Source organism: Bombina bombina, chromosome 2, assembly GCF_027579735.1.
Source record: "Bombina bombina isolate aBomBom1 chromosome 2, aBomBom1.pri, whole genome shotgun sequence".
NCBI classification, from domain to species: domain Eukaryota; kingdom Metazoa; phylum Chordata; class Amphibia; order Anura; family Bombinatoridae; genus Bombina; species Bombina bombina.
Window position 1 is genome coordinate 546225232 of NC_069500.1, and position 16661 is coordinate 546241892.

The 16661-nt window shown below is 34.9% G+C and overlaps 1 protein-coding gene across 1 annotated transcript in view; it reads left to right on the forward strand.

Moving 5' to 3' along the window:
• The window catches only part of CNTNAP4 (contactin associated protein family member 4), a 190665-nt gene that overhangs the window by 35799 nt on the left and 138205 nt on the right, over positions 1–16661 (forward strand). The window contains exons 3-4 of the mRNA XM_053699959.1: positions 4396–4599; positions 11296–11480. Of these exons, the coding sequence (XP_053555934.1) occupies positions 4396–4599; positions 11296–11480 (389 nt within the window). The remainder of the gene's footprint in view (positions 1–4395; positions 4600–11295; positions 11481–16661) is intronic.

A 16661-nucleotide genomic window follows, 5' to 3' on the forward strand; every position in this document is an offset into this window, starting at 1 on the left:
TCATCCATCCGGAGAGAAGTGGAGCCATCTTCAAAGGAGCCGATGCGGAGCCATCCTCTTCAACCGACGACTTCCCGACGAATGAAGGTTCCTTTAAGTGATGTCATCAAAGATGGCGTCCCTTCAATTCCGATTGGCTGATATCAGCCAATCAGATTTTTCCTACCTTAATTCCGATTGGCTGATAGAATCCTATCAGCCAATCGGAATTGAAGGGACGCCACCTTAGATGACGTCACTTAAAGGAACCTTCCTTCGTCGGGAAGTCGTCGGTTGAAGAGGATGGCTCCGCGTCGGCTCCTTTGAAGATGGCTCCACTCCGGATGGATGAAGATTGAAGATGCCGCCTAGATGAAGGACCTCTTTTTGCCCCGCTTGGATGAAGACTTCTACCGGATGAAGGACCTCCTCTGTGCACCTTGGATGAAGAATTCGGCTCGGCTGGGTGAAGACGACTCAAGGTAGGATGATCTTCATGGGGTTAGCGATAGGTTTTTTTAAGGGGGGTTTGGGTGGGTTAGAGTAGGGGTATAGGGGAGTAGGGGTATGTGGGTGGTGGGTTGTAATGTTAAGGGGTATTGTATTTTTATTTTCGGGTAAAAGAGCTGATTATTTTGGGGCAATGCCCCCGCAAAAAGCCCCAAAACTCATAAATTAGACATTTACTAATTACTGCACACTTAACCCATAATATACAAGTGTCTAAATGCAGAGGGCTCATGATAGTGTCTATTGTGGCCACTGGATTATATTTAGTTAGATGCCTAGAATTAGTGGTCTCCCTATACATATAGGGGTAGCATCCATTATTTTTGTTCTTCTCTTCTCATGTCTGTAACATATTGTATTTTGAATAGCTAAAAGTACTTAATACTTGTTTATTTTTGTTCCTGACTAACCTGGATTTTTTGTATTTGAGCTGGTTATCTCTACTTTCAAGAATAGTACAATTTGCTCTCCTGCAGCTTAATAATTAATCTCCTCTTGCTTGAATTTGAAGACATGTGTCCTCACTTTTCCTCAGTGGATAGAGGGATCAGAAAATACATAGCAACCAGTAACAATGATTATCAGCCTTATCTGCATACTTGAATAGTTAGCTTGTGAGCCCCAACATACCCTGCTAGATTGCACTGAGCTGGCGGCCACGATGGCGGCTTGTATCATTTAGTCCCCTCATACAGGCACATAAGATTGCACAATATAGCAGACTAAAGCTGACCAGCAATATATATTGTATACTGTGAAATAAATCAAAACATATCTTAGCTTCCCCCCCCCTATACACTGTGCTGATAGAAGATATCCTTACCTGCTTTGTATTCAAAAGTTTAGAGGCCCAAAAAGTCTTTACCAGTCTGGCAACCTAATTGGCTCCACTTCCCATTTTCTCCTTTTTCCCCCTCACCTTATCTAGAGTGGCTTTTGCCCAATGATTTTCCCTTCCCAAAAACTAAGAAGCCAACCATCCCAGCCCCATTCTATCTAGAATAGATAAACCAATGTATATTCTCTAAGGCAATGCAGGGACCATTCCTCTTCTTCATATAATATAAAACTGAGGTTACATTATACCCTATACGAAACTCCTATGGACATACTAGTTCCATTTACTGTGGACTACCATTCCCACTTACTAGCTTCATGTTATAGATTCTTTTGCCCTTTTACAAACAGGTGGAATAATAAACTAGGCTATATACTATATAGATATTGGTTCTACACTTTTCCTGAGATTTACAGAATTTATGTCTTGCGTTATTACCTAGTTTTATTGCCATTTTGTACGCTAAGAATGTATGTCTCATTATAATGTTATTATTGTTCATGAGTGAATCTTGTATGTAACGTCTTTTACAACCTCAATAAAAAAATGATCTTAAAAAAAAAAAAAACTGTTGCTATCAAAAGTAGGATGCACAGAGTCTAGTTCAAAGTCTGTACACAATCCTAATTTTAATAGGTGACTGCAGGGTTGTTTCACCTAGGTTGTAAATAAAATGATTTTATTTGTGCACAGTATATGCAATATTGAATACATCACATATTTAAATATTTGACTCCCACTCAATGTTTGATGTGGACAAATAAGCTTACATATTTTGGCCAAAATTTGGTACACTCACTTTTTCATACAAGTTTTTTTTTTTTCAAGTTTTTTTTTATTGTTTTTTTAAACATACATACAAAATTAAAAAAAAGAAAAAGAAAGAAAAAAATAGGCAGGAGAGATAAAAAAGGGCAGGGGTACATAGTTACCTTTGTTAATACCTTACAAACTTAAACAACAAGTGCGTTTTAATTCACGCTACAATATTTACAGTTTCATCCTGTCAATTAGCTTTCTCTTTGTATTACTACAAACACACAAAAATAAATAAATAAATAAATAAATAATGGGATTCCCCTCCCCTCTCTCACTCTTCCTCCCCTCTCCCACCCCCCGCCAGAACCCCACAATGAGTTCTTAAATTTATTTATAATTGGGATAAACATGAAGTTGGCTCTTTTTATTTCTTTCCTCCTCTGTCCTCATCAAAAATCAGTACCATTCGATTGGAAACACATTTGACAAGATCAAAGTCTCAAAAGATTCTGTTCTACGAAATTACGAATGAGGGAAAATTGAATAGCCTGCGTATAAGATAAGATAACTCTTAACCATTTCAGGAAGAAATAGTTGATCGTTTTCTCTTCTAGAGGGGATATATTCATTTGTTCAAAAATTATCTGAGCATATATAGAGTTTAATAAACAGGCCAATGTAGGGGCTTTTTTTCTTCTTCCAATTGTTTAATATTAGATTACGACCGAGCATAATTACAGTATTAATAAGATTAACATTAGGTCTGTTCTCTGTAATTTAGAGGATAAAAATATGTTGAGCCAAAATTCTACTTTGCTCCAAAACTGAGTTATTTTAGGGCAGTTCCAGAAACAGTGAATTATGTCTGCACGTGTGTTATTACATCTTGGACACGTGTCTACAGAGTCCGTATACCATTTAGATATTTTCCAGGGTGTAAGGTAGGCATTATTAAGTAGTTTTACATGCAATTCTTTCCAGACTGTAGAGATAATTGCTCCCTGCACCCATTTAAAACTTGCAGTCAGTGTTTCTGGTGAGATGTCCTTATAGTAAAAATTCAATTTCTGAACTAGGTTATCCCTTAGTGACATACAAGGTTGTTAATAACATATGGATGAACCTTTTCCATTACATTTTTATATAAGTCTATACCCCTTTATAGTGTTGCTATGATGACATTAAAATCCATATTGTGCCCAAAAAGAGTAAGTATTTTAAATGTATTTAACATGGTTGAAGACTTGAGAAAAGTGGAGACAAATTTATCACATGATGGTCAATGGAATTAATTTGATAGTTCTCCTTTTATTTCTATTCATCTGGACTATGTGACTTTTTATTTTGTTGTTTATTTGCAGCCATTGCAGGGTTGGGTTTAGGGCCTCAATTATAGAAATGCTCTTTTAGTACAATGATTTGTGTAATTGTGTGGCAAATGCTTCCAATTTATTTCATGATGCTTGATACAAATGTCATTAAAGGGACACTGAACCCAAAATTTTTCTTTCGTGATTCAGATAGAGCATGCCAATTTTAAGCAACTTTCTAATTTACTCCTATTATCAATGTTTCTTTCTCTTGCTATCTTTATATAAAAAAGAAGGCATCTAAGGTTTTTTCTTGGTTCAGACCCTGGACAGCAGTTTTTGATTGGTGGATGAATTTATCCACCAATCAGCAAGGACAACCTAGGTTGTTCACCAGAAATGAGCCGGCATCTAAACTTACATTCTTGCATTTCAAATAAAGATACCAAGAGAATAAGGAACATTTGATAATAGGAGTAAATTACAAAGTTGCTTAAAATGTCATGCTCAATCTGAGTCACAAAATAAAAAATTTGGGTTCAGCGTCCCTTTAAGTTTTTGGTGAGAATAGAGGTTACCGGTATATAGCTGAATTAGTGTAAACTGTTCTATAATCAAGGAGGTTGTACAGATATAAATATATATTTTTGTAAAAAAAAATGGTTGCTGTGGTTAGGCAGTTTTGATTGAGTTGAATGTTAAACATAGTGCATAAATCAAGGACATATCAATATTAAGTGACAGCCTAATGCACATATCAGTATTTTAAGAACCATTTTCCATAGTTATCTTAAATTACATTTATAGTAATTTTACCATCAAGGATTAAACTGCATGTACTTCTATCACTACCATAGTAATGCATATATGTAGTACTTACTGCATGTATACTACCACTGTTTGTATATTATAAATTGTGTATTAATAGGTTTTATCTCTCTTACCATGTAGTCAGTTTTACAGTCAATATTTAATTATTGAATTATTTGTTTTATTTAGAGTCTGATGTGGTACATCTTGATGGAAAGAGTTCCCTTTTGTATCGATTTCAGCAAAAGTCAATGAGTACTACAAAAGATGTTATTTCACTCAAATTTAAGACAATGGAAAGTGATGGCGTTCTAATCCATGGAGAGGGACAAAACGGAGACCGTATCACTCTAGAGCTCATTAAAGGGAGGCTTGCCTTAATTTTCCATATAGGTAAATAAAACACATTCATATTTTAAACCTTCTAATTTGTAGAAATATTTGTGTATATGCATGTTTATGTGTTTATATTAGTGTTAATATTTTAATAGTACATAAACATTTGACTTTAAAATGTCAAAACTTCAACTATTATTAGGTTGGTATGGATAGATACATGTTAAAAGAACATTGTAATGCAGCAAAGAAAGCATTTAATATGTTAGATATTTGTATTATTATATAAATACTAATTGGTAACTATGGGGTTGATAAAATTTAGTGTTGTTTTATACCGAAAATTATTAAAACAACAAAAAAGCATTATTTGCCTTGTCAATCTCCTGACATTGTATTGAAAAAATGCACGCATTCATAGACAAACACAATATCAGGGTTTATTAATTGCATCATGGGTTGAGGGACCTGTATGCTGACTGATCCCTTTTAATACTGTTTAGTGATGTTAATAGGCGGCAATTAAAGGGACAGTCTACACCAATTTTTTTCTTATTTAAAAAGATAGATAATCCCTTTATTACCCATTCCCTGGTTTTGCATAACCAACACAGTTATATTGATATATGTTTTACCCCTGTGATTACCTTGTATCTAAGCCTCTGCAGACAGCCTCCTTATCTAAGTGCTTTTGACAGACATGCGGTGTAGTCAATCAGTGAAGACTCCTAAATAACTCCACAGGAGTGAGCACAATGTTATCTATATGACACACATTAACTAACACTGTCTAACTGTGAAAAACTTTAAAAATGCTCTGAGCGGTTTTCAACGGTTTAGAAATCAGTTTGAGCCCAGCTAGGTTTAGCTTTTCAAAAATACCTCCAAGGGAACAAAGCAAATTTGATGATAAAAGTAAATTGGAAAGTTGTTTAAAATTGCATGTCCTATCTGAATCATGAAAGTTTAGCTTTGACTTTACTGTCCCTTTAACCTGTTGTGCTTTAAAAATATAGAGCTGTGTGTGTGTCTCTCTAAGAGATTTGGACAGGGGCATTATGGGTACATCAGGCATGTGTGTTTGTAGGTTTATTGATTTTGATATTTTTTGATCATTTGAATTGTGATCAGTAGAAACAGTATTGGCACATGTTATGTATAGGGCCATTTTTCAGCAAAAACTGATATTGAAAATAGTGCTGCCGATAAATAATAAAAATGAATGATTGTTTTTGCATAAACAACAAAAACATCTCATCATCAGATGTTAACATGCAGATAATTATAAAATGATGGATTGTGATAATCACTTTTGTGTTTGAGCCAGATGTGGCTAATGAGCTAATCAGTTGCAGCACAGGTATGAAATAACCAACAATTCCCAGCACTGTTTGTCTTAAGAACCTGCAAGCATGGATTGTTATATCAGTATCTGTGCATATTATTCTTTATAGTAGTGTCTATTACATGCAATTATATGAAAATTGGTGTATACTGTCCCTTTAACTTTGCATTTAAACCCTGCAAAGTTACCAAAAAAAAATACATGTAACAAAGCAAAATGGTCTTTAAGAGGTTCTACAGCTATAAAGCATCTCCCATCTGTTTTATGTACTATAAAAGTTTAAAAGATATATTGACCCCTATCTTTTATTGCTTTCCCTAACTCATGACAAGGGTGCTGTCCTTTCCCCACATCTCCTTGCAATACATGTTATGGTCCTATCTCAGCTGTTTAATGCCACTTGAAGATTAGCAAAAATCCTAGCAAAACATATCAATTCTATGTTAAAGGGACAGTCTACACCAGAATTTTTATTGTTTTAAAAGATAGATAATCCCTTTATTACCCATTTCCCAGTTTTGCATAACCAACACAGTTATATTAATATACTTTTAACCTCTGTGATTATCTTGTATCTAAGCCTCTGCAAACTGCCCCTTTTTTCAGCTCTTTTGACAGACTTGCAGTCTAGCCAATCAGTGCCTGCTCCCAGATAACTTCTCGTGCACGAGCACAGTGTTATCTATATGAAATACGTGAACTAACCCCTCTAGTGGTGAAAAACTGTTAAAATGTAAAATGAAAGAGGTGGGCTTCAAGGTCTAAGAAATTAGCATATGAACCTTCTAGGTTAAGATTTCAACTAAGAATACCAAGAGAACAAAGCAAAATTGGTGATAAAAGTAAATTGGAAAATTGTTTAAAATTACATGCTCTATCTGAATCATGAAAGTTTATTTTGGCCTAGACTGTCCCTTTAAGTGAAATTATTTATTTGGATCAGGTAGTATTTATATTAAATAGTAAGGCATGAGACAATACCCTATGGGTGTTGACTCTCCTGTCCAATGCAAATCAGGCAGATAATTGGTGCTGGTTACCACAGACCCAAAAAAGAATTTAATCAACTTGATTAGAAATTTTTACATCTGAATTTGGAGATCTTTAGATGTGGCCAAAAAATATATATGATGTATGTTTTGTAAAATATATATATATTTTTATATATCTATAGACTACAGCCAGCAAGGCTGAAACCGGTCAGACCTATCCTTGAAGCTCTCATATGTTTTATATGGAGTCTGCCTATTTTTGTATATTTTTTACTACGTCCAATAAAGTTTTTTCACTATTTTAACTACCACTCTTATTTCTTGCTAGGAATATCTATTAAAAAAATGTTTTTATATGTGTATTTATGCATTTATACACATATAAACATAAATACACATGTATATTATATATATATATATATATATATATATATATATATATATATATATATATATATACACATACATACAGGGACATGTATATGTATGTATATTTACATTATAGCCCTTTTCAATCAAATACCTTGTCATATATCATATACCTTTTAACCTTTATAACTTTTTAAAAAAATATTTATATGATTATTTTTTATTAGATATTGTCATGAGAATAACTGTTCATTTTAATGTATTTGTTGTGTTTAATGCAAATTTTTATAGCCCTAACCCTTTATTGTGAAATCAATTTAGTTTGCGATTTTGCAGTTGCGTTTTCATAAATTGTGCATACTAACGTTAGTGCAACATTTGTAATATAGCCCTTAATATGGAAGCTGTGGCAGCCTACACGTGACAAACTCAGCCCTAATAAATAAAAAACATGCTCTTCAAATAGATGACATATTGCTCTCCCTGTCCTCTTTTCACATTTCTCTACCAGCTCTGATGTCAAAATTGCATATTTTCAGAGAGAGATCTCTAACTTCCTTATCAACCATCAAACATTTGAGGTTTTAAGCATTAATTTATAAATAAATGAGATCTTAGCCCTAAGACGCATATTCTCTTTCCAAACCCTGAATTTGAGTATCCTTCAGTCCATCAGAAGCATTTCATCCCAGACATCCCCTATTTTTTCCATCCTCCAAAATGCAGAACTGGTTCAGGGCAGGATTATGGCTCTAGGTGAGAGGAGTGGGATCTTATAATTATCTTAGCTTAACTGACAGAGGATTAAGAACAGACACAGCATTAAGGATGTCGGTTTCTCCTATACTTTATGACACCTGGACCATTCCTCCCCACATAAACTTAACCTGTTGAGGCCTTTCTCTCCCTAGGAATCATTGTGCCTGACTGGTGTGATAGTTAAGAGCCCCTTGTCTATATCATGAAAACTTCTGCAAACATGCTATCATGAGTCACTCCCTACTCAGACCAATAGGTGTCAAGCCGAGCTACGTGCACATTGCTCTCATTGTTATATACTACTCTTGAGAAAGGTGGTTAGCTACTGAAACCAGTCAAGTTTTTATTAATAATAAACTGGATTTGTTTTTGAATCAACAAGATGCTGGCACTCTTTGAATAAATAAGAATTTTACTTCTATGTATTCCTGTGAGTACATTCCATTTAGTTTACCTGTGAAATTTTGCTGTACTGCTCTATGTCAATGTTTTCCTTTTGAGGCATTTGGGACCAGGAGGTAACTGAATGCAAAATTCTTAAAAGATTCACACTGTGTGTCCCGAAGGAGGATAGCGCCACTATTCGATCCACAGTTCTAGAAGACAAGACTGGATTTACATTTTTAGACAAACCCACAAATTATCACTCTTACTCCAAATGTTAGAATTCAATTACAAACTTCTTCTCTGAAGAAACGTAACCCCAATAAGACTGAGCACAATTTGCCATGGTTCTGGTGTTAAAGGGTTTGTGGACAGACTAGTGGACTTGTCCATATTTGGTGGTATGGTAGGTTTATTCAACATTTGTCAACTGCAGTTGAGAACACTTAAAAAAATTACTAAGTAAACAATTCTTTTTGACACACCCATGACATGTATTTCATATAAAATGCTGAAATTCCCCATAAACTCTGACTCCAACTATTACAAATATGAATTAAAAGTACAGCCAGAAGATGGAGATCCCCTAACATTCCTAGTAAACAGATGTGGTTGGGAAGAAAGACTGAAATACACATATACACCAAGCCTTTTTTCAGGAGGTTAAGTTTACTGTGAAAAATAAATACAATAGTCCTCTTAGGTCAAAGTAGCCTCCAGAGTGGGTTGGCCCACTGCTCCCCTCCCACTCTATATTTTAGGAATTGTTCTCAATTAATTTAAATGTTGAAATATTAGGGCCCAATGATTGAAAGTGCTACAAGTCGTCAAAATATTCCTATGGATCCATTAAATGGAGTTTATTATACATGCCATTGGTCAGGGAGGCTGGCTATAGATAACACCCAACATCGCTGCTCATATTGGCCATGTATAGTAAAAGATCCTTCGCAATATATACTGCCATGCCTAACTACTAATCCTAATACCCCTAAACCTAAGTACCCCACAATTGCAAACTAACACTCCAATAATAAAGATCTAAACCACCACATACCCACTGCAAGCAACTATCCTATTAACCCATAAACCACCATATACCCACTACAAGTACTATCCTATTAACCCCTATACCTCCACATACCCATCACAAGTAACTATTCTATTAACCTCTACACCACCACATACCCACCGCAAGTACTAAACTATTAACCCTTATACCACATCATACCCACCACAAGTACTAAACTATTTACCCCTATACCGCCACATACCCACTGCAAGTACTAAACTATTAACTTCTCTACTGCCACATGCACCAAACACAAACTAACCTAACACCTAAACCCCCCTCTAAACTAAACCTCCTAAGTTACAAAAAAAAAATATCTAACTTACAAAAAATAAAAATTAAACCTGAGCTGCCAAATGCAATGTAATCCTCCTCTAAAATACCCCGAAAGTTAAAAAAAAAACTATTTTTAGTTTCAGTGAGTGTACTGTCTGCACTTTGTAGGCTCACTTCAAGTGCGCCCTTCCCGCAGTAAAATTCATATGAGCAGCGATGACGGCAATCCGTTGACTTCCATGGATGAGAGATCGGCACTTTTCTGGCATTGCTCAGTCACGCCCCTTTTCTTTGAATATTTCGACAGACCATCAGAGTGCGAGGCTGATGAGGACAGTGAGGCAGTTTGTATGTCGATGCTTTAAATATCGGATCCTTGGAGAGAACTCCCAGTCCCATCTTCTTTAACTCCTTTTCTCCCTCCCTTGCCCTTTTATGGGGCCGTTAAACAATACCCTCTTCAAGTTCTCCTTTCACCACCTAAATATCCTCCTAATAGATGGAGACTGGTTGACCCAATCTGGGGAGTAGCAGCACCTTCAGTGATCTTATGGGATCATCTGGGGTTGTGGGGATTGGAGGTGAAATGTATTCACTCAGGTACTGCCTCCATTACTACTTCCTCCAACAGAGCATTGCTGAGTCTCAGGTGTTAGACTTTTTCTCAGCCGGCTCTCCCCATTGATGTCTATGGGGAAATTGTGCACAAGCACGTAAACCAGATCACCGCTGACTTAAGCAGCGCTGGTATTGGAGTGCGGTATGGAGCTCAATTTCACTCTACACTCACTTCTTGCCTTTTAACGCTGGGTTTATAAAAACCTGTAATACCAGCGCTGTAGGGAAGTGAGCAGTGACAATAACGTGCAAGTTAGCACCGCACCCCTCATAACGCAAAACTCGCAATCTAGCCGTTAATTTTTCGCATGGGCATGCATGTTTTCCCCCATAGAAATCAATAGAGAAAAAACAACAACAACACCTGAGATCGCGCAAACATGTTCACAAGTTTGCATTCCCCATAGAAGTCAATGTAGAAAAAAAAAAATATTGAAACAAATACCCATCTCGCCATCAACATTGCATATTTGCATTAGCAAATGTGAAATATTTACAGTAAATACATAGTTAAAATCTTTTTGAATATTGCATATATATGGTTTATCATGTTTTCTTCTACTTAATGGCATAGGGCTCTAATGCACTTATATATACAATAAATATACATATATGCTGTATATATATATATATATGTCTATATATGTGTACTTATATACTTATGTGTTTATATGTGTGTGTGTGTGTATATATATATATATATATATATATGTATATATATACATATATATATATATATCTGTCAATATATTTATACACATATAAAAACATTAATATATATGTATACATGTATAGACATATATATATATATATACAAACACATACATATTTAGCAATTTCAAATCCCAGCCAAATGCTTGCAGAGGGAAATAGGTGAAATAAAATTATCTTTGACTGTTTGCTTTGTTGCATTAATGGTTCATCTGTTCTTGTTTAAGGAAATGCACAATTTCTTCCATCCAATCCACATGTTAATGTCTCGCTGGGAAGTCTATTAGATGATCAGCAATGGCATACAGTTGTCATAGAACGTTATAGCAGACAAGTCAATTTTACTGTTGACAGACATGTGCATCATTTCTTCATGAAGGGAGATGCCTACCATTTGGACATTGATTATGAGGTGTGTATTTTGTGTAAATTATTTATTCTTAATGATGAAAAAGGATCAGACACACACACAAACAAAAATCTATGTAGAATTCAGCTTTCACAATAACAGACTGTATATCCCCAGGCTTTAAACAATGTAGTTTACATAATTGCATTGCATATCAGGGCAAAATGACACTGCTACAGGCACACAGTTGGAATTTACAAATCTTCTCTTTTTTGCCTACAATATGCTTATACAATAAGTCACACAATTATTTCCTAATTTTTCACTTAAGCCTAGGCAGAATATAATACATGTTTATAGTAATATTGTGAGGAATGGAGATCAATTATAGCCTTAGCTAACATACTATAGTTGATCCAGAAGATCTATTGCAAGGCAACTAAAATGTGCAGTCTGGTGTTCAATAAAAATACTGTCCAATATTAATGGTACATTGTTGAATAAAAATAAAATGCTCTCTTTTCTTACTTTTAAACAAGAAATGTCTTTAACTATGTGTATTACCACTAAAAAGTGGTTAAATACATAGTCAAAGTTGTTCTCATATGGCACTCTGGATGAGGGTACAACTGATTAACAAATGAAAATCAGACATAAATGTATTTGCTCTAAACACTGGCTGTATTCACATCTGTAGCACAAAGCAAAAGAAGGAAATTTACTTTAATAAAATATAGAATTTAATTTTTACACTAAAATGTCCCCTTGAAGAGACAGAAAATCCAGTTTTATTATGACAGACAGGGTAAGAGAGAGCTAGATATATAGATGATAGATACCGGTATATATCATTTTTGATGTTATATTACTGAATTTTATTAGATATCTGAAACTAGCACTGCAGAATTTGTTGGCACTCTACAAATAACTGATAATAATAATATATAACTTTTAATTCTCACTGATTTCATTTTCTTGCAATTGTTTGTCTAGAAGCATTGCTATATAGCTTATTTTTCTTAAATTATCAGGTTTTGTGACGCCTTTAAAACATTTTGTGTATGTTTTGTGCTAATTTGCATATAGAACAATAAGGTGCAGTAGCAATTTTAGGGGTGTTGTGGGGCGCTAGATACATACAATCATTATTGTAAAATCAAAATTGGTTTTCAAGGAAAAAATTTTGAATCCTGTATTTTTCTGGTTCCCACATCATACAACCTCTGAAAAACCATATTTGGCATATATCTTTTTTTATGAAAGAAGATATTACCAGGGTTCACTGCAAATGATTAAACTCTGCTTTTGCTTGTACTATTAAATAACTTGAAAATTGTATCTTGTCATCAATCAACAAAAAATATCACTGTAGAGAGAATATTTAAATCTAGAACAACCACATAACTATTTTAATAATACTATTATTATTATTATTATCGGTTATTTGTAGAGGGCCAACAGATTCAGCAGTGGGAGCCAGTCTGGAGAAGTCCTGTAAATGGGAGTGTGATGAGGTGACAAGAGAGGAGGAGAGTAGGAGGTCGTGAGCAGAGTGAAGGGGACGGGAGGGAGAGTATCTGGAGACAAGATCTGAGATATAGGGGGGAGCAGTGCAGTTGAGGGCTTTGTATGTCAGAATGAGAATTTTGTGTTTGACCCTAGAGGCAAGAGGAAGCCAGTGAAGGGATTGGCAGAGAGGTGCAGCAGATGAAGAGCGACGTCTAAGGAAGATGAGTCTGGCAGAGGCATTCATTATGGATTGCAAAGGAGCTAGGCGGCAGGTGGGGAGACCAGAGAGGACAGAGTTGCAGTAATTGAGGCAGGAGAGAATGAGAGAGTGGATTAAAATCTTAGTTGTGTCTAATTTTAGAGATGTTTTTAAGGTGGAAGCAACAGGCTTTAGCCAATGACTGAATGTGAGGAGTGAAAGAAAGATCTGAGTCAAATGTGACCCTGAGACATTGGGCATGCGGGGTAGGGGTAATGATGGAGTTGTCAACAGTTATAGAGAGATTGGGGATGGAGAGTTTAGAAGAAGGGGGGGAAATAAGGAGCTCAGTTTTGGAGAGATTTAGCTTGAGGTAGTGAGAGGACATCCAGTTGGAGATGTGAGAAAGACAGTTAGTGACACGGGTTAGCAAGGAAGGAGAAAGGTCTGGTGCAGAGAAGTAGATTTGGGTGTCATCAGCAATTCAGCATACAAATGATATTGTAAACCGTGGGACTTTATTAGGGAACCTAGTGATGACGTGTAGATTGAGAAGAGAAGGGGACCGAGGACAGAGCCTTGCGGTACTCCGACAGAAAGTGGTGATGGGGCAGAGGAGGGCCCAGAGAAGGCTACACTAAAGGTACGGTTTGACAGGTAGGAAGAGGGCCACGAGAGGGCTCACATATGCCGAAGGATTGGAGGGTTTGGAGCAAAAGAGGGTGGTCAACAGTGTCAAAGGCTTAGGACAGATCAAGGAGGATAAGCAGAGAGAAGTGGCCTTTTGATTTTGCTGTAAGTAGGTAGTTGGTAACATTAACTATTACATGTAATAAAGAAGTGATATATGACTTATGTTGCTGTTAGAAAGTCATATTATTAAATTAACCAATTAACCATTGAGACCATTTCATTATAATTACAAATATTTTAGAAATCTCTACACAGTCATTCAGTCATTCAACCCTTCTAACTATAAGGTATTTTTATAAGGCAACATAACAGGTTCTCAAATCATACACTGAAATGATGGCATTTGCAACACAGTATTTATGATTTGTGTAAGTGCTACATATAGTCACAATCTTTTCCTTTGCATTTTCTGTATAGTTTGCTTTTTTATAGCTATGGGTACAATTTCAGTCATTTAGAAAAACTTGTCAAATTATTTCTTTGAAAATATCCCAAGATATTTTAATGGTGGTTTTCTGTAGATAAACATTAGATACATTTTTCAAAGTTATTGTGATCAAGCCGTATATCATGCAGTCTGTAGTTTCAGCCTATTCTTGTGTCTCCTTACTGCTTATTGAGCACAGATTTCCTGTGACTTTCTGCTCTTTTTAACTGATTCTGGTTCAAACTGTTCACCCCATTTAGGGATGGGTGAATGTGTCGAAAGTACAATTAATGTGTTCCAATGAATAGTCCTGTGGACATTTCTTTTTGACAAACAAATGTTGATAAGGACAAAAAATACTTTAAATTCATTAAACAAATGTTATTTCCAATTTTTGAATGTTACTTTAATTTTCAAATGGTCATAATTAGATCAAATATCCACATTAGAAATTTCAAAATGTAATATTCCATTCAACATATACTATTCAGAAGTTCAATGATTTATGTGGTAGGGAATTTAGCAAAATTATACATAATAGATACAAATATTTCAATTCAAATTTTTTCTATTTTTAATATTGTATAATTTGAATATTACATTTAAAGAGAGCATAGAAATACTATTACATTAAACAATTGTTAAAATGCTGTGCAAACATTTGAAATTAGAAACAAACTAATTAATGTATTAACATTTGTTTTATTTTCAAATGTTGCAAAACATTAGTCCATTCCTAACCCCAGTGTAAATCTGTTTTTAGATTACCTGTTACTGGGTTTATCATTATCCCTTTTAACAACCATGATGAATCTATTGTTGAGGATTCTACAGTATATAGTAGTATGTACACAAATAATGCTGGCCGCCACAAATTCAGTCTCAAGCATTCCTACAACTCATTGAATAAAGGCTTTAAAAATATTTGAGAAGCAAAGTAGCATAGTAGCAGTTATTGCCCTAATGAAAAATAAAACAAACAAACAAAAACCACCAAATAATATTGAAGACACAACACAAACAGTTTGAGCACATTTTGTTTAATATAAATTACAACTTGGCACATCTGTCATGGATCAATCAATTGTTTTTGAGAGTGCCAGGCTTATTTATGTGTTCCATTCCAGGGTGGTATAAGCTATAAATAGTCAAATCATATAGGTTTTGCTTATAGCATAATGTAAAAGCATGAAAATAAATCATGCAGGGAACTTTATTACTAACATTTAAAGTTTGTCTCCCTGAGTTTCTTCTAGCTGGAATTTATTGACATTATTTTTGTAATATCTATTTCCTTCAGTAAGAATCTCTTAATCTGTTTTATAATGTAGGCATCTTGACTTTCCACACTAAAGCTACTTTCTTTTTCAGCCTTCACTCACAGTTTAAATATCTATACATAAAACAAATTGTAAAAAAAGTAAGACATCTGAAAAGCATTTAAATAAATATGTCTTCATTTCATTGGAGGCTATTGCATTATAAATCACAGGCTATATCCAAATTACAGAGTGAGGTGGGCAGAATTCGCAGGTATGTTGACAAATGCTATTCACAGACATACTAAATCACCTGGCAGAACAACAGTAAGTTGCTTAAATTGTTGACTAGACATAGGTATATGGAATATGTACAACATCATTTATTGCTGCTCTCTTGTCATATATCCCCAAGCAAACCTTGAAATCGATATTGGACCTGATCAGAGAAAAATGACTGCTGCTAATCAAAATCAGCAGTTTATCTTAAAACAGAAGTTTTTTTTATATATTAAATTTAAACCCCTAGTGGAAATTCTGGATGCCTTTATTTTTCACATTTTCACTAACAGGTAACAACAGTACAATTAACCAGTTTATAAAAGAGAGATATCATACTGGCTAAAATAGAAATAAAAAAAAATAATCCCAAAGGAAAATACTACAGCAGAAAAAAAGTATTATGGTCAACAGTGGCTAAGAGAAGGATGAGGTGTAGGGTAACCATATTGCCGCTTTAAAAAGGAACACATATGAAAAATACATATGTCAGGGTTCTTATAATGTAACATTATTCAAAACATTTCTTTAAACAGCTCTGACATATGTATTTTTTTATATGTGTCCCTTTTCAAAGCGGCAATATGATCAAACTAATTAGGTGCCAAATAGTTATTTTTTTTCTGAGAACAAAAACCAATTGGATTGACATTGCCACAAAATAGAACGTCCAAGCCCTTACCAAAAGCTTGGTTTATTCTAGGTGATAGCAAGAAGAAATTGGATAATATCAAGTAATCTCTAGTTCCAGATTGATGGATAATCAGGGAACTTAGCTCTGTAGTAGCCAGATCCATACTGTCTTTCCTCGTGCATGGTATTCCAGGACTGGAATAAAGCTGAGGAGGTAAAATTTCTGTGGCAATCACTTGCAATTT